The sequence below is a fragment of the Camelus dromedarius genome, chromosome 24 (assembly GCF_036321535.1).
Source record: "Camelus dromedarius isolate mCamDro1 chromosome 24, mCamDro1.pat, whole genome shotgun sequence".
Taxonomy (NCBI): Eukaryota; Metazoa; Chordata; class Mammalia; order Artiodactyla; family Camelidae; genus Camelus; species Camelus dromedarius.
In genome coordinates, this window is record NC_087459.1 from 20,871,722 (window position 1) to 20,895,026 (window position 23,305).

The 23,305-nt window shown below is 51.0% G+C and overlaps 1 protein-coding gene across 1 annotated transcript in view; it reads right to left on the reverse strand.

Moving 5' to 3' along the window:
* Positions 1-23,305, reverse strand: part of GSG1L (GSG1 like) — a 186,437-nt gene that overhangs the window by 32,244 nt on the left and 130,888 nt on the right. Inside the window, exon 4 of the mRNA XM_064478546.1 lies at positions 3,415-3,526. Within this exon, the coding sequence (XP_064334616.1) occupies positions 3,415-3,526 (112 nt within the window). The remainder of the gene's footprint in view (positions 1-3,414; positions 3,527-23,305) is intronic.

Here is a 23,305-nt window from a genome sequence, read left to right on the forward strand (position 1 = left end):
TTGGCCAAGGTACACAGCTGGTGAAGGTCAGGATTAGGATCTGCTCCCAAGCTGTCTGATCCAAGAGGCCGCCCCTCTACCACCCCTCTGAGCTGCCCACAGTGCCCAGCAGTGCTTGTCAGCATGAGGCTGGAACTCAGACTGGTGGACTCCTAACCACAGAAACTCTGCCTTCCTGTCCAGGTGTCATTCTGGGAAGCTGGTCCTCAGAAGCCCCAACTGATAAGCTCCTGCAGCCAGTTCCTCCTCCCCGCACTAGGCCGGGAGACAGAGGCTGGCGCTGTCATGCCTGGGAGCTGGCCTCCTCCCTGGTGGGGGGTGGGGACCAGAATCTTGACAAATGGCCTCGCACATATTAAACAAGAGAGATGACACGGCCCGGTCCTGGCAAGGCCCCAAATGCGAGGGATGAAAAATGGAGCTGATCATCTTGCAGGCCTCAGTGACAAGGAGAAATGGATCAGCCATGTATAGGGGCTGCACATGGGGGCCCGGCCTTAAATAAGTCAAATGGGAATTGGGTGCCCCTGGGGAGGCCAGCCCCTGGCGGCTGAGGAGCAGGGCAGGAAGCCTGGCTTCTAAAGGAAGAAAGGTTCCCGTGGCCAATACCAGCGGGCTTGGCTGCAGGCCAGGGTGGAGAACCAGGGGCTGCTGGAAAGAGAGGGCTGTGGAGGGAGGGGGTTCAGAATCCCTCGCAAGTGACCCAAACTTTCTGAGCCTCGGTATCTACATATGCATCACGGGGTAATTGTGGGTGTTAAATTTCATGTCAATAATGGTAATATTAGAAGAGCTGGTGTTCACTGAGTACCTACATGTGTCATGTGCTAAACACACATGAACTGTCTTACTATTACTCCATCACCTCGGAGAAGCAGAATATGGAGGTTGAAAGCTCCAGGGCCAGACTGCCTGGGTTCAAATCCCAGCTCTGTTGCTCCCAAACTGGGTTACCCTGGACAGGTTACTTAAGGTCTCTGTGCCTTAGTTTCCCCTCCATGAACTTACCTACCCCACAGCGCTGTTGCAATGACACATCAGTGGTTAATACATGCGAGAGGTTATTTTGCACGTGGTCAATACTCAAAAATGTCCGCTCTCTTCCTCTGTCTATTTCTCTAGCTCAAGGTAACTACCAAGGTCAAGATCTCAGGAAGGAACTGCTGAAGGGTTGAGGGGAAGGGTAGGTAAAAAGGAGTCAGAGCCTTAGCCGGTTTCCCTGCCACTGTTCTACTTAAAGGGATCAGGGACTGTGTTGACAGGTCAAGGTCTCTTTAGCTTGAAGGAGGAGGAGCCAAGCAGTGAGTAGGAAGGGGTGGAAAAGGAGCAGGAGTCCCTCCTGGTCTGAAATGAGGTCTGTCACAACCATAGCCCCTCCTGCTCCGTTCTGACCACCCTCCCCCAAAGGTGCCCTCTCACCACCAAGGCTTCGCACCGGCCATTCCCCTGCTTAGCACACTATCTTATTCCCTCCTCCGCCAGTTTGCCTGACCAAATTCTCCCCCAAGGACCATCCCCAGGGGAAGCTGGGTCAGTGACCCCTTCTCTGTGCTTCCACAGCTATCTGTGACCACCCCCCACCCCGCCTACACCACAGTGTGGTTCAGAGCATAGCTTGTTCACTTGCCTTCAACACTGTCTCAGCCACTGCTGGACTCTCAGCACTGGCTGCCCCCAAATCACTGCTCACTCAGCAAATATGTGTTAAATGACTGAGTGGATAAATGGCCCCCAGCCACCAGAACCAGATCCAGATGACCTGCATAACAGACAACTACGGTCACCGTGTTTCCAGCACGCATTCCTCCTTTTGTTAACAGCTCACTCCACCCCCACCCCACCTCCAATTTCCCATTAGAGGACCTCTCCTCCGTCTCTCTGTCCAAGAGTTTGGACCACGTGACTCAGGCCAGACCAATTTGGCCAGTCCAGTCTCTTCAGGGTCTAAATCACTGGCTCCGGTATGGTCACATGACTTAAGCTAATCCAGCAAAGGTCAAGGAGGATTTGGGCTGCCAAGACTGGATCTCTGCCGGTGTTGCTACATTTGTAACACGTAAGCCTAGAACTGGGCTTGGTGACCACCTTTGCTACCACCTGGGAAAAAGCTGCTTGCGAATGAAGCCAACACTAAAAGGAATGAAGACAGAAATGGGGAGAGAATGACTGAGTTCCTGGTGAATTATCTGACCACCTGGATCCAGCTGTGCCTGTAGCAGACATTGTGGTAATTCACCCAGCATCCATTCCACCCACTCGCCATGAGAGTTTTTGACTAATCCTTCATTCCAGAGGAATGGACAGGCTGAGCCAATAAGCTCATGACATTCCTTCAGCCACGGTGATGATTCAGGAGGGAGAAAATGACCTCAGGCTCATCACAGGGAGGTTTGGGACTTTCACGAATGTTAAGGAAAGAGAAACTCTTTCTCCCCCTGTACATGAAGGAAGAAGCGCTGACCTCCAAGGAGCTTTCTCACCACTAGGAGGGAAGGCCACCCAGGGACAGAGTTAACATTGGGAGTAGCAATGCTCAGGTAACCACAGAGACAGAATTTAGCCCTGATGACTGTGACTCTGGATCAAACGTTCCCTGAAGCCCATGCCCAGCTGTGCTTTCCATTTACAGGAACCAGTGTATTTACTTATTGATTTGACTGAAGTGGGTGGGCTTTTCTGTTTTTTATATATATATAAAAAACAGAAAAGCCATATATATATATATATATATATATATATAGCCCTGCTGGCTGACCCACCTGGATTTTTCAGTTACATGAATTAACCCTTTTGTTTATTTAAGCTCGGGATTCTATTACAAGCCAAAGACTCCTGCCAGATCCTGCCTTTCTTTTGCACGCCATGCTCTGAAGTGCTGCCCCCTGCCCCCTGTATTCAGAACCCTTCACTAGGACCTTGAAAGCTTCCATCTCCACCTTCCAGAGCAGCCTCTAAGGCAGAAGTTGGCAAACTTTCTCTGTAAAGGGCCAGATAATAAATATTTGAGGCTTCGTGGGCCATTCAGTCTCTGTCATGACCACTCAGCTCTGCCACTGTAGCGTGAAAGCAGCTGTAGACAATATGTCAATGATGAGCTTGGCTATGTCCCAATAAAACTTTATTTATGGACACTGAAATTTGAATTCCACATAATTTTCGCATGTTACAAAATATTATTCTTCTTTTGATTTATTGTTAAGGAATAAAAAAATGTAAAAACTACCCTTAGCTTGAGGGCTGCATAAAAACAGGTCACCACCCAGAGGCCACAGCAGGCCCACCTCAGCTCCAGGGTCTGAAAGCATATTTGGACTCTGGACTATTCCCACCTTCCTCTGCTCTCCAACTGGGCTGAGCTGCTGAAGCCCCAGCACGCCTTGGGGCTCTGGTGTCTGAAGGCCAAAAGCCACTTACCAGAAGGACCACCCGTAGTCCCAGGAATGCGGTCTCCAGTCTTCAGGGCCGAGACTCACGGTGACCTGGAACACCTGCGTGTACATCATGTGGGCTACCATTCCCAGGAGGCCTGTGGGGGTGAGCAGGACAAGGTGTCAGGAAGCGAGATGGGGCTTTGTCTGCCCTCTATGGGCCTGTTAGTGCTGGACCCCCAAGGAAGGGCAGTCAGCAGGACCAGGGCACAGAAGACGGGAGTGTGGTGGTTTTTTAAGCTGGCCATGGAGTTTGAGTTTGAACCAGTGTAGCCCTGGAGAAATTTAAGCAAGGGAGACACAGAGTCAGATCTGTATATGGATGGGCAAAGATTTTCAGTTAAGGACCAGATAAGTAAGTATTTTAGGCTGTCTGTGCAACTACTCAGCTCTACCATGGTAGCGCACAGGAGCCACAGACAGTACATAAAAGGATGCACATGGCCGTGTGCCAATAAAACTTTATTTATAAAAGCAGGAGGGCTGGATTTAGCCCGTGGGCCATAGTTTGCTGAAACGTGTGTTAGAAGGTCATTGGGGAGAAGCTGCTTAGAGAGTGTTTTTCAAACTGCAGGTCTTGACTCACTAGACTAGTAAGTCATGAAATCAACTTCATGGATTGCAACCAGAATTAAAAAAAAAAAAAACAACCAAGAATGGAATGGAATAGAATAGAAATATCTGGTACCATTAAATGTAGCAGGAACAAATATCGTTTTGTGAAATTTTTCAGTTCTATAGATGTGTGTGTGTGTGCACGCAGCGACTGTAATATGAAACATTCTTCTGTGGCTCTTGTCTAAAAGCTTGGAACCCACTGGCTGGGGGAACTTCTGATTCCAAGGGATCTGAGACGGAATACTTTCACACCATGTGTCCACCGTGTAGCCTTGGGCAAGGGACTTCACTCCTCTGAGGCTCAAATCTTTCAACCCTAAGATGAGGATTCTGACAGGTATGGCAAAGAGTGATGGACATGAGGCAAGGCAGCCTCCAGGTCTGCTGTCTCGCAAGTATGCGATCGTTACAGTTACCAGGATTATTATAAACATGGGGACCTTGCTCCATGTGGACTGCGGCATCTGGAGCCCTTGTGGGTGCCACAGTGTGTGGCCACCTGACATGGACCTGACTAAGATGGAGTGATACAGTATTGATGAGGAGGAGGGAAAATGTAGATGACTGGAGAAAGAAACCAATCATGCATGTGCACCAACTGTGTACCAGGCACTCTGTCAGACTCTTTTATCTCCATTATTATCTCTTTTAACCTTCATAACAACCTTCTGAAGTAAGTATGATGATGTGGGCCATGCACCATTGTTCAGGCTGCCCACTGCACAACTCCATCCTTATGGCTCCATTCACATTATAGTCCATGTGCATGTCACTCCCCGGAGTTGAAGCAGAACCACATCTCTGAGGCTGTCTATGGTAGCCTTGAATATGATTCTTCCCACCTCACAGGTGAGAAAATTGAAGCTCAGAGTGATAAAGTCTGTCCCAAGTCACAAAAGGAGTAGATGGCTTAGTTGTAACTGGGGCCCAGATCCAAATGCTCTCAAAGCCAGGGCTCTTCCCATGCTGCCTAGAATGCACCTATCCTCCCCTTGTTGCCTCAATCACCCTTTCCCCTTGGAGACAAGAGAAGAGATGGAGATAAGGAGAGGAGGGGCAGAGACAAGAAAAGACAGAGGTAAAGAGGCAGAGTGAATCCTAAAACCCAGCCCTGGGGGCAGGAGTGAGGGTGAAGGGGGACATCCTGTGTTCCCATAGTGTGAAGGTTAATGTTTAACAACAGGCTCTCCGAGGGAGAGAAAAATTTTTAAAAGCTATGATTTATAGCATTTGAATTTCCATGCTGTAAATAATCCCACCGTGGCCAATTTCAAGCTACCAATGTGACATCACTGAAAGCAGAGCAGAGGAGAGATGTGCAGAGTTGGGGCTCGTGAGCTGAGCCAGCAGGCTCTAGCACACCTGTCTCCCTCCAATCACCTGACCCTAGGCCCCACGGAGACAGAGGACTCACAGCTGGTTGGCTGTGTCTCGGGGCTGGGGTCAGCCCCTCATGGACACTTCTCACTGCTCTCTGGTCTCAGATAAAGGCTGGGGGGAGGGGGAGCACTTAAGTCAGGAAATCCAAGGAGAGGGTGACCATGACAGGTGATGAGGTCCCCCAAGAAGCCCCTAAAGGCTCAGCCTTCCCCAGGCCATTTCTGCCCATCCTTAGTGGTGCCCCAGCAGGTATGCCAGAAACCTCCTGGGTCCCCTCTGCCCTGGCTCAGTAGGTTAGAAGGAGGAGACAAGGGCTGAGACACATGAATATCTTATTTTTTGTTACTTGACACAATTCCTGGTGAACTTCCAAGAGGTACCTAACATACCTACCTATTCTTTGGAACTGATGCATAAGATTCTTTGATAATGATATACCATATTTTATTTAGCCAATCAGTTGATGGTATTTAAATTATTTCCAGCATTTTGCTCTATAAGCAATGCTGCTATGAACACCCTTCTACAAGTCTCTGTGCAGACAAGCAAGGATTTCTTTCACGTGAACAACAAGAGGTGTTGCCGGGTCATACAGTGTATGCATTTTAAATTTTGATCACTGTCAGTGATCTGCTCTCCTGAAGAGTGGTACCACGTTGTACTTCCGCCAGCTCTGTGAGGACTCACCAACACCTGATGTTATAAGACATTAAAAAGTTTTGCACATTGCATGGCAAAAAATGACACCCCCATATTGTTTTAAGTTTTATATTTCCCTCATTACTCATAAACTTGGGCATTTTTTACCTATTTATTAACCATTTCTATTTCTTCTTTGACTGTATCCTTTGTTAATTTCCTTAAAAAAATTCTTTTTCCTTATCAACTGACAGAAATTCTTCATGTATTCTGGGTACTAATCCTGTCTGTTGTATAGACTGCAAATAGTTTACAGCTTGTCTTTTCCATATACAGCACATCTTTTTTTTTAAACTAATATCTTTTAATTTTTAGAGCTGTTTTAGGTTTACAGAAGAGTTGAGTGGGAAATACAGAGAGTTCTAGAGTTCCCATATGCCCCATCTCTCTGCCCCCAGAGTTTCCCGAATGATTAAGATTTTTCAATAGGGTGCACATTTGTTATAATTAGTAAGCCAACAGTAATACATTATTATTAATTAAATGCATAGTTTACATTAAGGTTCACTCTGAGTGTTATACTTTCTACAGATTTTGACAAATGCATAGAGTGACATGTATCACAACCCTGCTGTCATAACTTCTTCAGTTTCTTCCTCACTAGGCCAGCAGATGCCCTCTGAGTTATTGCCCTGTCAGTGCCTTGGTTTTTCCGTCTATAAAATGGGGACAATGGTAGACATGGGAAACTCCGGAGAGCATCCACTAAAAAAGAAAAACATTTATGAGAACAATGACTCCTTATACTAGGACAGCAGGACATGACAATATTTTACTACAAAAACTGGACCCAGAAGCTGGATCCAGACTGTTGGCAGAATAATTAATTTTCCAAATTGTTAGTTTAGAAAAGCATTAATTTCTCAACTGAATTCCATTTATTCCCAAATATGAAAGGTCCATGCTTTAAGAAAATTCAATAAATGAAAATGACAAATCACTCAAAGATAGCTTGTTGAGATTCTCTGATTACATTCTAAAGATTCTGCTTAAAAAATTGGACCCTCAACAAAGTTTCTGAAAGCATGTTTGTCCTGCGAAGTGAGGTCCACCACCAGGAGCATCTGCTGTAAGACTCCTTGGCAGAAGCAATTGTTTCCAACTCATTCTGAATTTAAAAGGGACTTTCTGCCGAGTTAAGGCACCTCTGAAATTAGCAGCAATGAGGCTTTCTGCGTGGCTACTGCTGCTTCCTGGCAAGGACCCACACCAGGAAACTCACAGCTGTAAATCTCTCATCATGGGGTTTCTGGAATCTCCCACTCCTAACACCACAAATGGGATTCCCAGCCTGTGTGGTGAGGCAGGCATGGCTCCTCTCTGCCCCAGGGGACCTTGGAAAGCATCGGGTGGCGGGGAAGTGGGGGATGCTGGCCGAAGGCTCAGAGCCAGGCTGGATGTGGTGGCACCAGAACCCAGAGCAAAAAAGAGCTGCCCTGACTCTCAGCCCTGCCCTCTACTGGTCAGACTGAGGAAGTCGACATCTGTTGCCAAGTTCAGAGGGGCTAGCCTGGGGCCAGAGTTAAGAAACAAGGTCAAGAGGGTCAGAAGGTGAGCCCAGAGTAAAGCAGGGGTGAAGCAAGGAGAAAGAGAGGGTCCAACTTCCAGCTCTGTCACTTACCAGCTGTGTGACTTTGGATAGATTACCTCACCTCTCTGTGCCTCAGTTTCCTTAACTATAATACAGGGATTATATATTAACTCTAATAGCACCTACCTCATAGATTGGTATGAGGATTAGGTGGTTTACACTGTAAAGTACTTAGAACAGTGCTTGACACACGATAAGCCCTACCTAAGTGTTTGCTGAATGAATGAATGAAAATGCCTAGGATTCACTACACAGGCCTGCTGGACTGCATGCTAGTCCAGGGACCAGGTCTGTTTTGCTCTCTACTGAATCCCTAGCACCAAGCCCAGGGCCTGGCACACAGTAAGTATTCCATCGTGTTTGCTGAATGAATAGATGATTCATTCAACTCAAAGCTGATTGCAAGGTGCTTGGGGAGCTACGCTGGCTGGGATAAAGGTCTAGGGTCTGGGATACAGGAATGAGCCAGGACAAGGCTAGATCTGAAAACTCTGGAGAGCAAACTGTCTACGTACAGACTCATCATTCATTTATTTATCATTCATTTCTTCAATCAGCCAATGAATATGCATTGATATTTTCCATATGCCACGCATTTTTCATGGGGGCGTCAGGGGAACTGACACGGACAGACGGACAATGCCCTGTTCTCAGGGGGTTTGAGGTTCTAGTGGAGCGACCCAGACAATGAGCACATAGATGAACAAGAAAACGTCAGGCAGTGAAAAGTGCCGTGATGAAAACAGAACAGGGCAAAAACGCATGCAGCTCACTTCAGAGTGGCTGGTCAGGGAGGGCCTCGCTTAGGAGGTGACATTTAAGGAGGGGTTTGAACGGGGAGCTGGAGGTGGTCTCATGGACGTCTAGGTCTATTCCAGACAGAGGGAGTGGCCACAGGGCAAAAGCTTGAAGGCTGCAGAGGCTGACCTGCGGGAGAAGGGAGAGAGGTCTCCAGCAGAGTGCGAAAGAGGAGGGGGCTTTGGAGACGATCAGGAAGGCGGGCAGGGGCCACAGTGAGGAGTTCTAGCCTAGCTGAGACACCAAGCAAGCAGTTGGTACTCAAGTTTGAGGCCCAGAGAACAGTCAGAGCTAGTGATTTAAATAATGTGTATGTTATTAGCATACAAATGTGTGCCTGGAAGAGACCACCTGGGGAGAGATGTAGGGAGAGAAGAGAAGGGGCCTGGGTGGAACCAAAGTTGACTGCTGGGCAGAGTAGGTGGAGCCAGCAGAAGAGGTTGAGGACAAGAGGCCCCGGCAGCAGGAGGAAACCGGAGTGCGGCATTGCCAAGGCCATGTGAAGGACGCACATCGAAGAGGAGGAGGCAGTTTGTTACATCAGAGATGAAGACAGAGTAGTGACCACTGGGTTTGCCAACACGGGGGCCCTCGGGGACAGATGCTCCACTGGAATGGGCCAAGGAGATGGGGAGACAAACAGCCAAACAATTACAGGGAAGACACCAAAATTTGCTTGCATGGAGAAGCAGAAAAAATGGGGTGATAGCTGGAGAGGACCTGGGGTTCGGGGAGGGATCCAGGAGAGGGGAGACAGAGGATGGTGCTGTGCTTACCTAGAGTGCTAATGTAGACAGGGAGAGCCTGAGGGTGCAGAGAAGCCAGACAGCCATTGTAGAAGCATGAAAGAGAGAAGGTTCTGAAAGACAAAGGCACTGGCTTTGGATGGGAGCTGGGACACCTGGCCCAAGGGAACGGGAAGGAGGGTGTACGAGTGCAGATCCCAGCACTGGGGCTGCTCTGTCTCTCCCTCTCCACCAGGAGGCCAGGCCTCCCGCAGAGAGCGAGACAGCGGATGTGAGGAGGTTTGAGGAAGCAGGAGAAGGTGGGAAGTGGTCCTTTTGGAGCATGGGAAAGCTCAGACAAACCGCGGCAGTGTGTGTGACCGGCGGAGCCATGCCACCTGCCTGTGAGGCCTGTGTTCAGAAATTTAAAGGGAGACCAGGCAGCGTGGCTGTGGGATTCAGGTAGAGGAAGAGGAGTCAGCCTGGCAACGCAGAGTGGTGCCTCCCAGGTCTGGAGGACACACAGGAGTGCCAGGCCATGATGCCCCCCACCCCGGGTAAGGATACATAGATGCCCAACTGAGGTCGAGAACGCCTCTCGCATCTAGCCTGCCTCTCTTTTGCAGGGTTTCGATGTATTGTGCTAGTGGCATGCTCCATTTAATTGAGATATGAGGGAGGTAGTTGACGAATTAATTTATAATTGAATTTATCATTAAAGATGCTGTCCAAGTTATTACTCAGAACACTCAGGGAGCATTCGTGTCTAAACAAATATCCTTGTGAATGTGGGCACTGATCTGGATTTGCCAACATCCCATGAATGTCATGTCAGGGAGTAAGACAGAGGGGCTGGTGGGGACCTCAAGGAAGCTGAAATCAGATGAGATGGGGCAGGATGGCAGCAAAGGGAAACCCCTGTTAGGACAGCCTGACTTTTGGTTAATCAGTCATTGAGCATCTATTGAGCACCAGGCCATCTTCTAGCTGGGGAAATATGATTGGGAATGAATGAGCTGGCTTCCAGTGCTCTCAGGGATGAGAGAGACAAAAACCTGGGACCACAATGTGGCAGGGCAGCCAACAGGGAAGGCCAGGCACCTGCAGGAACCCTAGCTGGACTCCTAGGGCAAGTTTGGGTGGGGAGGTCAGGAAAGGTATCTGGAGGGGGTAACATTCAAGCTGAGAGTTGAAGGACCTGAGGGAGCAGGAGGGTGGACCAGGCAGCGGAGGCAGCTCCAGGAGAGCCCACAGGCAAGGTGGTTTGTGCAGCCATAATGGGCCGTAGGTAGGGCACGTGGGTGGAGACAGTGGCTGCTGCTGGAGGGGTAAACAAGACACTGCAGGAAAGTTTCCTGGGGAGTTTGGGCTTTATCTCGAGGGCAATGGGCAGGAATTGCATAATTGTAAGTTAGGGGGCAAGGACCAGTCATGCCTTTTTTAAAGACCTCTCTTGCTGCCGGGTGGAGAACAGACTGGCAAGAGGTTGGGGGGCAGGGAGGCCAGGGAGGCACAGCTGCAGCAGGAGAGGACACACAGCAAGGCCAAGGGCGCCGAGGTTAGGAGGTGGGCGGGCAGGTGGCTGGAGGGAGCCACGTCTGGCACAGCTGAGATAGATGGGTTCCCAGCAAAGCCCTGGGCACTGGAGAGCCCTGACTCAGGAATGGGGACGGGACTGGGAGAAGCTGGTGGGACTGACCCAGTTAACATCAGCACGGAACATCCTCCAACAGAAAGAAAACTCCGAAGTCAAGGCTGGCATTTCATGACACCAAGCAGCTGGGGGCAGAGGGAAAGAGAAATCCCTTATCCAGGTATATCTAAAACATACAGAGGTTTGTCCCTGCAGAGACCAAAGGCTGACTCTCTCGTGCCCTTTGGCCTGGGGAGGACTCCGCACAGCCAGGTTCACCTGCACTTAAACCCATCCCCAAGAAGCTGAGCGGGTGCTATGTTTAACGCTTGCCCAGATCTATTTTTAAAGAACAGGCTATTTTTAGACACTCTCCCAAGAACCAGCCGCCTCTCTTGGTAGCATATTTCAGGGTTTTGAAAGTTCCTCCTTACACATAACCTAAATCTTTCCAGAGCAATTTAAGCTAATTTCTTGCTCTGCCCTCTGAGAACAAGATGGGGGTGAGCCGGTTGGCATCTTTCTGAGCGGAACCTTTCCGGGGCTTGGCAATGACCAAGTCATGCCTCAACTCTGTCTTCTTGGCACTAGATCATTCCAGTCGCTCCGCCCTTTCTTCAAAGGTCTCCTTTCAGTCCACTTGAGTCATTAGCACCATTCCTGTTTGGATTCTGACCATTTCTTGATTTGCCTCTTAAAGTGAAGTGGCTCAAGTCGGATGTGGCATTTAATGAGGGACCTTCCCATGTCAAGGTTTATGGAACCCCCACCAGCCTTGTCCACCAGGCTGCCTCCATCTCGCCCTGAGCCAATGAATGGGCTCAGAACCACCCCCACCCCGCCCACCATGGGGGTCTAGAATGAGTCCGGAGGCCTCACCCCCAGTTCTCGGTAAGACTTTGGGTGGCCCAGGGCAATCTGGTGGCGGATGATGGGTTTTTTTCAATTTTAGTGCCAATGTCCCCACACCCTGCTTCATTTGGGCAACTAGATGTAAGACCTCAATGGCCCCAGCTGTCGCAGAGGACTGACAAAGCAAGAATCAAACTCCTGGCTTTGGGGATTTCAGAAGCCTCCGTGCAGGTGTTTGATGAAAAGGTTTGGAAGAATGTATGATCAAGCAGAGCCAGTTTACTCCCCCCTCCACCTGGAGGCCAGGTGGACTTGCCCCCCTGGGGGAAGTGGAAGGAAGGGGAAGAGGAGCAGAGGACAGTGGGTCGCAGGAAACAACGGATGAAACTACACAGAATGAGCAGGGCAGCCCCAGAGAGCCTCCATCCTTCACCCCATCCCTAGGAACACTTGGGAGTGAAGTTGGCTGCCATAAAGGGTCCTGTCCCAATCTGAGTGGACATGGGACAACATCCTGGGAGTCAGGCCACGTGCTCACAGACCGGGCCAGTACATCCCATTCAGAAGGAAGCTGTCCACCTGGATCCCGGCCCTTGACTCCCATATGACTTTTCCCGTGGACAACCCCCATCGTGATGGCCTTGGATGCTGCAAAGCCCCCCAGGATGGAGAGTGGACCCTCTCACCTAGAAGATGATGGTGGGAGGAAGAAGAAAAAGTCCCCTGGACCATGCTTGGGTTGGACTGAGTGAAGCATGCTGGGAATCTCACACAGATATCCAGGGCAGAGGCAGGGGGCGCATGCTCAAGTCATGGTCCTCCCCCTTTCTCCCGTGTCCTCCTCCCACATCTCCACCCCAGAAATTCACACGCCACGGCACGTGGTCTTGACATTCGCCTGAGCTTTGGACTTGGGCTGCTTCTGTGGGGAAGGGCTCTGACCCTGGGCATGACGTTCCCAGCAGCTCCCAGCCAGCCCCACGCAGTCTCCAGGCCCTTCTGCTAAACGGAGATCCCTGAGCGCTTAGAGCAGGGTCCGGAGCGGTGGGAGCAGGGATCAGACTACACGGCAGAGGAGACAGCCAGGGTGGACGGCCCTCTCAATCCTTAATTGTGGCTCCCCTCTCCACGCGCCCTACTAGATACAGTGGCTGAGAGTGAGAGGGACTTATCATCTGTTGCCTAAGCCGGGACGCTTTTGAGATGAACAGGGGCGCAATTAAAAATTACCCTGGGACAAGAGGAATACCGGCTCTGGACAATGACGGCAGAAGAAATGAATGAGGGAATGAGCCCCACTCTCTCCAGGGGCCCCTTCCATCTGTGGATGGCCCCTCACCTTTACCGAGGGTATTCCCCTCCACCAGGAACTTTTACACCGTCTTTTTGGTGGGCCTAGCAGTCCTCTTCGTGTGCGTCCATTTCACAGGTTAGAACTAAAGTGGGCTGAGGAGAGGTTATGTGCCCAACAGACAGTGGGGAATCTGAAAGCAGAATCCACAACTCTTTTTTCTGCCCAAACTTCTTTCATTCATTTATTCCGCACACACCACCACCTGCTAAGAGCCAGCACTGGGCTGGGGGCTGGAGAAAGAGATGAATGAGGCAGATACGGCCCCTGCCTGCTCCAGGCTCTAGTTGGGAGACAGACACAAGCAGAAAACAACCTTCGAGGGTTGGAGGCTTAGGAGGTGGGGGGGCAGGGGCCATAGGAGCTGACGTCTGGAGTCCTCTGCTCTGGGGGTCAGGGAAGGCGTCTGCAGGGCGGGTGTTCCAGCTGAGCTTGAAGGATGAAGCGCAGTTAACCAGGTCAGAGCTGCCGGAGTATGGGGCACACCTCTCCGGGGTGCTCAAGCTTATTTTAGACCAGGAGCTCTAAACCTCAGCGCTACTGGCATCTGGGGCCAGATAACCCTTTACTGTGGGGGTGACCTGCCCTGTGCGCGGCAGGATGTCTACCCATTAGATGCCAGGAGCATTCACCTCCCCCTTCCCCTAGTGGTGACCACCCACAATGTCTCCAGACATTACCAGCTGCCCCCAGGGGAGGGGGAGGGGGAAAAACTGCCCCAGGGTGAGAGCGCTGTTTTAGATGGACACATAAACATCTTTACAATGGCAATGTTTTTCTTTTTACAGATTTACAATTCCCTTCTATTTATTGCAAGTGGTACTGGCTTTTTATTTCCAGTTGTGATCTGAAGCTTCCTTTCAGAATACCTTTAAGTTTCAAAACATGTGACTGATTTAGAGAAAAAGAATGCAAAGTCAATGAGGGCACGTGGATGTGGAGGGAGAAGGCACAGGCCTGAGGGGTGTGAAATGCAGAGTCAGGTGAGAGTGGGGCGGGCAGCACCCCAGGGAGCTGAAGGCTGGGCGCGTGTGTGTGTGTGTGTGTGTGTGTGTGTGTGTGTGCACGCATGTGTGCGTACATGCATGTGTGTGTGTGTGTGTGTGTGTGTGTGAGATGCCTGGGAATCCCTCAGGGAGATGCCATCTTGGAGAGCGCATCTCTTCCCTTGGAGCTCAAGGCCAGCTTTCCTCTTGCCTGACAACAGATTGTCTCTCTTGGGTTGGGCACCAGAGGAAGGAATTGGTTAAACTTTCGGGGCCCAAGTGACATGAAAGATAAGAATCTTTAAACCCTCAAAGCAGGCTCTTTGAGGCAAGATGCTAGCGTTGTTAAAGGCATTGGGGGCCCTGAAATCAGTGGAGGTGGGGGCAGCACGCTGGACAATCCCGTCTCACTGTCCTTCTAGGGCAGGCCCCCTCCCTTCAACTTTTTTCTCTTTCTACCTCTGCCTCTGTCTCCTTCTTTCTCTCTGTTTCCTTCTATCGCTGCCTCTGCCTCTCATTCTGTGTCTGGTTCTCTCTCTCTCACTTTCTCATTGTCCCAGGAATATCAAGTTACATGTGCCCAAGCAGGAAGCAGCCCCCCTTCACCTCCCGTTTGGTCCATGAGGGATCTCGGCCTGCACAGAGAAACGCAGGATGGGTCTGGGGCCGAAGTTTCAGGCCGCCACCTCACCCCCTGCCAGCTGGCTCCTGCCTCAGCACACAGTGAGCAGAGTGAGCGGAGTCCTTCATAAACAGCCTTGAGAACATTCCTCCCAGGGCTACCCTTCCATCCCTCTGTCCTCCCATTAGCTGGAATGCAAATCCGACCTTCTGGCCAGTTACATCTTAAGTGCTCTGAGCTTCCACACTTTCCTGCAGCGACGCTGTGATACCATCCAAATAGCTTCATTGTCCAGGAAGCTGCCTGCGCACTGGGAAGATGAGGCAAGTCGCCTTGCTGCAAAACCTCGGGAGAACAAAACCTCTGCACAGCCCTTCCCTTCCCTGGGGACTTTACAGTCTGTAAAGTACTCAACTGTCCTGTATCTCATGTAATCCTTACCTCATCAAGAAAGCAAAGTTTTGGTGACACCCTATTTAACAAAGGAGAAAGTGAAGCTCAGAGAGGTAAAGCAATCCACCCAGGGTCACACAGCATAAAAGGAGTGTGTTTTGAGTTCAGGTCTAGATGTTTGATCCTTCCATCACAGTCCCTTCCATCCATTCAATTCAGTCAACAAGTATTTATTAAGCACTTACTGTGTACCAGGCACTCTTTGTGGTTCAGGAAATAAAGGAGCATGTAAAAGAAGCAAGGTCCCTGCCCTCACGGAGCTGATGTTCTTATGAAGGAAGACAGAAAATAAACACAGAAGCATATTTGAAATTCAGAGTTTAGCAGATGCTGTGAAGGAAAAGAGGGGACAGGAAGAAAAGAGTCTGGCCAAGGATGTTAGGGCGGGTATCTTTAGGAAGGTGACCTTTAAGCTGAGATCTGAAAATTTTGAAGATTTGGGGAAGTTAGGCCCAGGTGGTGAGAAGGACAAGCACAGAGGCCTTGAGGGGGGAAGGAAGCTGGCTGCTCTCGGTTCAGGAGCTGAGAGGGCGGGAGCCTCATCTCGTGGGACTGTGTGCTGCGAGGAGGCACTGCAGGATCTGAAGGAGGTGGGGGCCGGGGCACAGTCAGCCCCTTCTCCTCCATGAGTGAAGCTGGCTCTGGGAGCCTCTCTGCAGGCCCCTCTCCTGACCTGGCCCAGGGGCACTCACAGAGAGGCCTGGACGCCAATGGACAGCAGGTCCCACCTGGCCCCGCTCTGTCCTGGGACAGGAACCAAGATGGAAGCCTTCAAGACTGGGACCCAGCCACGCACGTCCAGGGTGATGGGAGGACAAGGCAGGAGTGAGGCAGCGCAGCGAGCTCAGAGCTGGGTGTCACCCGCCACCAGTGCTAAGAGCGCCCTCAGACTGCCTGGGCAGACGGGCGCCCATGGAGGACGGCGAGGCAGGTGTGTCACGTGCGTCACCTCCAGGCTGACATCACAGCCTTTATTCCTGTCGGCCCTGGCGTCCCTGCCTCAGACCCTCAGCATTTCTCCTCTGTGCCTTCCTTGGGCGGGAGTGGGTCTTCCAGCCTCTCTTCTGAGGGAGACCTGGGACTCAGGCAGGTCCTCCCACTAGGGGTCCCTGGTGCTCAGAGCGGAGATTAAGGCTGGGAGGCCCTCAGACTGCGAGGGGCCAAGGCTCCGCTGTGTCCGTGAGCTGCAGAGGAGCAGAGGCAAGTGAGGGGTGGCTCTAGGCAGCACCCCCACCCCCAGGGGGGCCCTGCCTGCCCCAGCAAGGCTCAGCTGTGCAGCCACAGAGACTCCCAGCCGCAGGCTTGGCTACCCTGCTCCGGACCTGGGCTTCCCAGAGGTGGGGTCTGCGTGTGTCTCCCTTCCCCAGGCCTCGTCCAGGAGTGGCCCTGTACGTTGCGCTCCCCCCTCAAGCTGATAGAGGCCTTCTTCAACCAAAATGCTAAGTTCCATCCCAACGGTTGACTGTCCTCCAGGGCTCCTGGGGATACATCTTCCCCGTCACCCCACCCCTGCATCCCAGACTAAACCATCTCTCCCACCTCCCTTTGCCAGTTGGGCCTCGTTCCCCAACCTGCAGACCACTGAGATGCTGTCATGGGAGACAGGACAGTGTGAACTCTGGAGTCCACACTGGGTCCAAATTTGCTTCCACTCAGTCCAGGATCTGCCTGGGTCCAAATCCTGCCTCCAACACTTACTGGCTGTGTGACCTGGGCAATTCTGTTAAATGCTCTGTAACTCGGTTTCCCCATCTAATTATGAGAATGAGCCGTGGGTACATGTAGTCATGTTCTACAAGTGTTGGGGCCATGCCAGTCACTGTCTATGCTCCCCCTCGAAGAGCCAGGTTTTCCAGATAAAATGACACCATCACAGCGTCCCATGCAACCTGAACCTTAGAGGAGAGGAATGACTAACATGATGACAAGAAAAACAGAAATCTGGCCGGGTGAGGTGGGGTACTGAGAGCCACCAGGGGAAGCCTCAGGCTACAGGGGATGGAGCACCAGGAGACCTGAGATCAGGAGAGTCAGGGCAAGTGTGGGGCACAGGGGTGGCTCTGGGTGATGACCCAGATCTTGCCTGCTCGTCACTGGTTGACTCTTATGTGGCTCCATCCCAATGGGTCTCAGAGCCTCAGGCTTCTTCAGGACTTGTGTTTCTCACGTGAGCAGTGTGTGACTTGGCTCTATCCAAAGAGAGGGGAATGAGGGGCCAGCAGTCCCTCATTCCAGCCCCCCAGACTCCCTGGCACACCTGCCCAGACACTGCTGACCTTCAAGTTTCAAACACTGGTCAGACACCTGCCTGTCATCTCTAGACAGCCAGCAATGTCCATCTGGCCATCCAGCAACAAAGTGACCACTGGCTTGAAATCAAGCACACAAGGATTAGAATCTTAATTCTGCAAATTCCCAGCTGTGTGTCCACGGGCAAGTTACTTAACATCTCTGAGGCTCACCTGGGAAGAAGAGTTAATATCTAATCACATCTACTCATACAACCAGTATTCCTTGAGCAGCTATTTGTATGCCAGATATTGTCTTAAGTCTTGGGGACACCGTGAATAGCAAGACAGTGTCCCTGTCCTCATGGAGCTGACATCCAAGTTGGGGAGACAGACACTAAATAAGTGATTTCAAGGAAGAAACAGAGTGAGGAGACACAGTAACTGGGGAAAGCTGCTTCAGATTGGATCATCAGGGGAGGCCTCTCTGGGAAGGGACTTTAAGCTGAAACCTGAGCATAAGGAGGAGTTAAGTCATGCAAAAGCCTGTAAGAGTCCCAGGCAGAGGGAACAGCAATTGCCAAGGTCTTGGAGTGGGGACAAGGGGTCGGTGTGGCTGCAGCCTGGGAGCCAGGGGGCAGCCAAGGGTGCAGGGAGGTGGAGAAGGACCAGCTCAGGGAGGGGCATGGGATTTTATTCAGAACACAGCAGGAAGCCATCGGAAGGCTTTAAGCAGGGGAGGTGACACTTCCCCCATTGCCAGTCGCATTATACAGAAAAGCACAGGGCACAGGGTAAGTACTTGATAAGCGCTGGCTGACTCTTAGGTGGGCTCCAGCCCAGTGGGTCTCAGACCCCCCAGGCCTTGCCAGGCCTTGTGATCTCATGCGGTCAGTGGGTGGCTCAGCTTTATCCAGAGAGGGAGCGTGGGGGCCAGGGAGGAGAGCAGCAGCCTCTGCTTCCCAGCCTGATGCTCTCTGAGCTCTGCCCTTGGGCACATCCCGCCAGCCGGCCCCCTTCCCAGAGACAAATGATGGACAAGTACAAACTCAACTCATTGTCTCAAAATAGCCATCTGGGAAAAGCCAACTCCTGTGAAAAGCACGCAGAAGACCCCATTTGGGAGAAGAGCTCTCCAGGCGTGGGGAATTTCCATCAAGGGAAGTGTCCTCCAAGGGGCTCTTAGACTCCCCGGCCACCTGGAGCAACACAACGGCTGTCTGCGGGGAGGGGGCTGGATGGAGGAAAGATGGGAGCCCAGGCGACAGCACAATGTGAAACAGCCAGGATGGGACGCCAGGCCCAGGCAGGGACCAGGGGAGTCGAGGGCATGGAGGACCCTCCAAGGAGGCAAGCAGAAGGGTCAGCTGTCAAAACTGAGAATGCACCTTCCTTTTGACCCAGGAATTCCACCTCTAGGAATTTACCCTCAGAGGTATTTGCACATGTGGGCAAAGATAAATGGACAAGGATGTTCACTGCAGTAGAAGACTGAAAACACCCTAAAAGTCCACCAACAGGAGGCTAAGGATTGAAAGAATGGCAACAGAAATCTGTGTCTCCATCCCTGACCTCAGCTCCTGCCCACCTTCCCCTCTCTCACTCCTCTCTGGCCACTGTGGTCCAATCCTGTCCTAAAGCAAGAGAGCGCCTGGCACATCAGTGACAAGATGGAAACTCCTGGGAGCAGAAGGTGGGGATGGCTCCTGCCTAAATCAGTCACGGGCAGTGCAGACTGGCGGGCCCCACCCCACAAGCTATCCCAGGTGTCCCTCAGAGTCTCCTTCCCTCCAGTTATTGGAGAACTCCCATCTCTCCACTAAGCCCCTACCTGCCCTGTGTAGGAGACTCCGGAGTGCAGCCTTTTCCCCTACAACAGGGCTTTGGCCCTGCCTCGTTCCCTACCCAACCCCCTCCCCCAGGGCTGGATGCTATGCCTATGCAGCCCCAGCTGGCTGGAGCCCTGGCCACCAGGTCCAGGGTAAGACAATATGCTCCTCCAGAGGCTCTCCTGCTGCCCTGCCCACCAACTTAATTTCCACCAAGGCCACACCCCCCAGGACCAGCCACGCCCCTCAGAGTCCAGCCTTTCACTGAGCCAATGCCGGGCCCCTCCTTGAGTTTCCCCAGAGACCAGGCCCTTTAGCACCTGGCATCTTTTGCTACACTCACTCCACTAAGACGGTTAAAACCACTAAAACCAAGCAGCTTCAGGACCGTGGGTTTTACTTCCAATTTTTATTAAACTTATTAAAATTCTTGCCTCCTCCTTTTCCCCCCAAAGCCCAATTTCTGCCTGGCTATGTGCCTGGGGCCAAGCTCATTTGTATGAAAGGCCCAATGGCCTGCATATTCTCCCAATCCTCGCTCCCAAAAGCAGGCAAAGGATGTGGCAGAATTTCAATCACCACGACCAGCCTCAGCGAGGCCAAGGACAGACGCAGCCTGTCCCCTGAGCCCCACCTCCCGAAGACACACTGGCTGCCCCCCAGCTGACAGGTCCTGGTTCTCTTCTAGAATCTTCAGACCTCTCTGCCGGCCCCTGACTTGCTTCTAACACTCCGATTCATTCATTCAAATAACATTTATTAAGCATCCTCTATATGCAAAGCATTGGATCAGCTACTGGGGATACAGCTGTGAATATGGCGTGGCCACTCCCCCGAGGCTAATGAGGAGGATCACATAAATAGTGAAGTCAAATCAATTATTACAAATACAAAAATAGAAATATACACAGTCACGATCAAAAACAGGCAGCCCATGGGCTGAATCCAACCTGCAGATGTTGGCTAGAGTTGTAAAGAACGATGAATTTTGGAAGGCAACATTTAAAAATCTGGAGGATTTCCATTAAAATATGGGAGTTTTGGCTTCTCTTATAAAACAATCAGAAAATCTGGCAACACATTTTGAGTCCACATTTCCCCTGGATGACCCTCAGCTGGAGCTGATCGGAGCTGTGCCCTGGTGTCCACTGTCTCTGTCCGTGGCCTTTGCCACTCTTGCAATATCCCCGGCCACTCATTCATCTGCCTTTCCTTCCAGGCCTCTGAAGGCATTTACCTTTTCAATCCCTGGAAGGGACCTGAGGGAGAGAAGAGGTCAGTTCTCCCCGGGCTGCAGGAAAGGCCTGGAAGGGGAGGTGAGCTTCAAGCTGCGCTGGGAAAGGTCAGCATGTGTTTCTGGAGAGGGGGTGGGGGAGGTGGGGAAGAAGGAGAAAGGCAATCTGGGCAGGTGCACAGCCCAGGCAAAGGCAGGGAACAGAGGAACAGCCAGTTCTGGGCCTTCCCGTCCCACTGAGTTTGGCATTGGCTGCTCTGATGGGGCTCCCAACTCAGGACTGTCCCAACTCTGCTTCTGATCTTCTGGGACCTTCCACAGACAGGTGAGAACAAGGCTACAAGTGACGCAGACCACAAGGTGTAGGGGACATAAAAACTGGAGAGGTTTCCAAACTAAATCATCTCGAAGCCACTTTATAACTCCTACTTGGATTTTTTTTCAAAACTTCTTATTCTGTGATAATTATAGACCCACAGGAGGTTGCAAAGGATGTACAAGAAGGTCTCATGCATCGTTGACCCAGTTAACACTTACCCAACTTGCATGGTCCTAGGATACACTATCAAAGCCAAAAAACTGACCTTGGCACAATCAATGGTTGACTCAGATTTCACCACTTCTGCGTGCACACATGAGTGTGTGTGTATGTGTGAGTGTAGCTCTGTGCAATTTTGTGACATGTGTTGCCTTGCATAAGCACCACCACAATCAAGATACTCAACTGCACCATCACTAGACCCCATCATGTTGCCTCTTTCTGGACACACCTATCTTCCTGCCATCCCTAAGCCCTGGCAGCCACTAATCTATTCTCCGTATCTGTAATTATGTTATTACATGAATGTTACATAAATGAAATCATGAAATCCTTTTGAGATTGGCATAATTTCCTTAAGGGCCATCCAAGCTGCTGTGTGTATCCACAGTGGTTCCTTTTTTTTTTTTTTTTTTTTCGCTGAGTGGTGTTCCATGGGAGAGATGTACAGCAATTTGTTTATTTACTCACTCACTGAAGGACAGTTGGTTAGTTTCCAGTTTGGGGCTATTACAAATAAAGCTGCTATGAACACTCAAGTACAAGTTCCTATGTGAAAATAAGTCTTCCTTTCTCTGGGATCAATGCCCAAGAGTGCAGTCACTGAGTCCCATGGTAAGTCTTACAGTAAATCCGCTTTTACCTTTGAAAATTACTGCCTATTTTCCAGAGGGGCTGGACCATTTTACATTCCCACCAATAATATATGGGTGATTAATCTTCTTCATAACTGGACTTTTATTTAAAAATAAAAAAACTAGGGGTCTCACTGGGGGCCCAACTTCATGCAGTCTCAACCTTTCTGGGTGACCCCAGGATTCTGACACCCCCTACCCCATCACTGTCAGACTGTCTCCTCCCTCTACCACCCCAGGCCATAAGCGCATGGAAAGGTGGGGGCCAAGATCTGCTCTGGGCCCAGCAGAGGCATAGCACCTAGGAGATGCTCTGTGAAGGAACTTAAATTGCACAGAACAACTGAGCAAGTCAACCCACAGCCAGTTAGAAAGGAGGGTAGATGCCAGCCCCCAAGGTCCCAGGGCCATAGCTTAACTCCTCTCGAGGGAGGCTCTACGTGAAAGTGCCCAACCTGAAAGGTCACTGTCATCCTCGATCATGCAGAAAAAAATAATAACTCTGTTGAAAGCACAGACACACATAATGTACAGAAACAGATGTATGGTATAATCTGTGGAGTTAAGAGTTCATGAAGGGAGGGGCAATTAGGAAAAGAAAGTCTAAAACACCGAACAAGAATGAAAATAAGGTTGAGAAACACTTTCTGGCAGCACATCTTGGCCTTCTGCCTGTGAAGCGGGGGAGGCTGCCCTACTGGCAGGGCAGACTTTCCAAAAAGGCACTCTAACCATCTCACTCTGCTGACTAGAACCATCACTGGCTCCCCACTGCCTCTGGGGGAGAGTCTGAAGTGCCCAGCATGCCACCTCTCCAGCCTCGTCCTGACCCACAGCCCCCATGCCCATAGCTCAGGGTGCAGCTGCAGGAAACTACAGATTCACATGTCTCCCTGCCTTTGCACCTGCTGTTCCTTCTGCCAGAAATGCCCTTCCCTCATTCTTTACCTGAGCTTTGTTCAAAGGACAGTCAACTCGTCACCTCTGTGAAGGCTCCTTCACCTCCCCAGGAGCTCCAGGGGTTTGCAATACTGGTTTCATGCTTCTGTGGCACCTTTAATACCTCAGACTGTCACTAAGGTATGCTCTGGTTGGCTTCTCCAGGCTGGACTCTGAGTTCCCTGAAGACAGGGGCTGCTTCTTACTCACCTGCAGCACCTAACGGGCATCTCAAGTTAGCCTGCCCCACATCTGAACTCCTGATCCCCCCAAACATTCTACGTACCCAGTCTGCCCCACCTGAGTGAAGAAAAAGCCATCCTTCCAGTGGCTCAGGTCACAAATCCCAGGATTTACTGTGACTCCTCTCTCTTTCCATCCCTCCGTCTCCATCTCCATCTCCCCTACCTCTGATCCATCAGTGCATACTGTTGGTTCTATTTTGCAACATATGCAGAAGCTAACCACCTCTCACGCCTCCACTGTTGGTACCCTAATCTGAGCACCCGCATCGCTCACCAGGACTGTCACAGTAGCCTCCTCACTGGTCTCTCTGCTTCTGCCCTTGTCAACAAAGCAGCCACCATGATCCCTCAAAGAACAGACAAAATCATGCTTCTCTGATCAGAACTCTCCAATGGCTCTCCATCTCCTGGGGTCAAAGCCAAAGTCCTCACCAATGATAAAGTGGCCTAGGAGGCCTCCACAGTTTAACTCCCTACTCCTCCTGGTCCCTCCTGACCTTCTACCACTCTCCACCATCTTC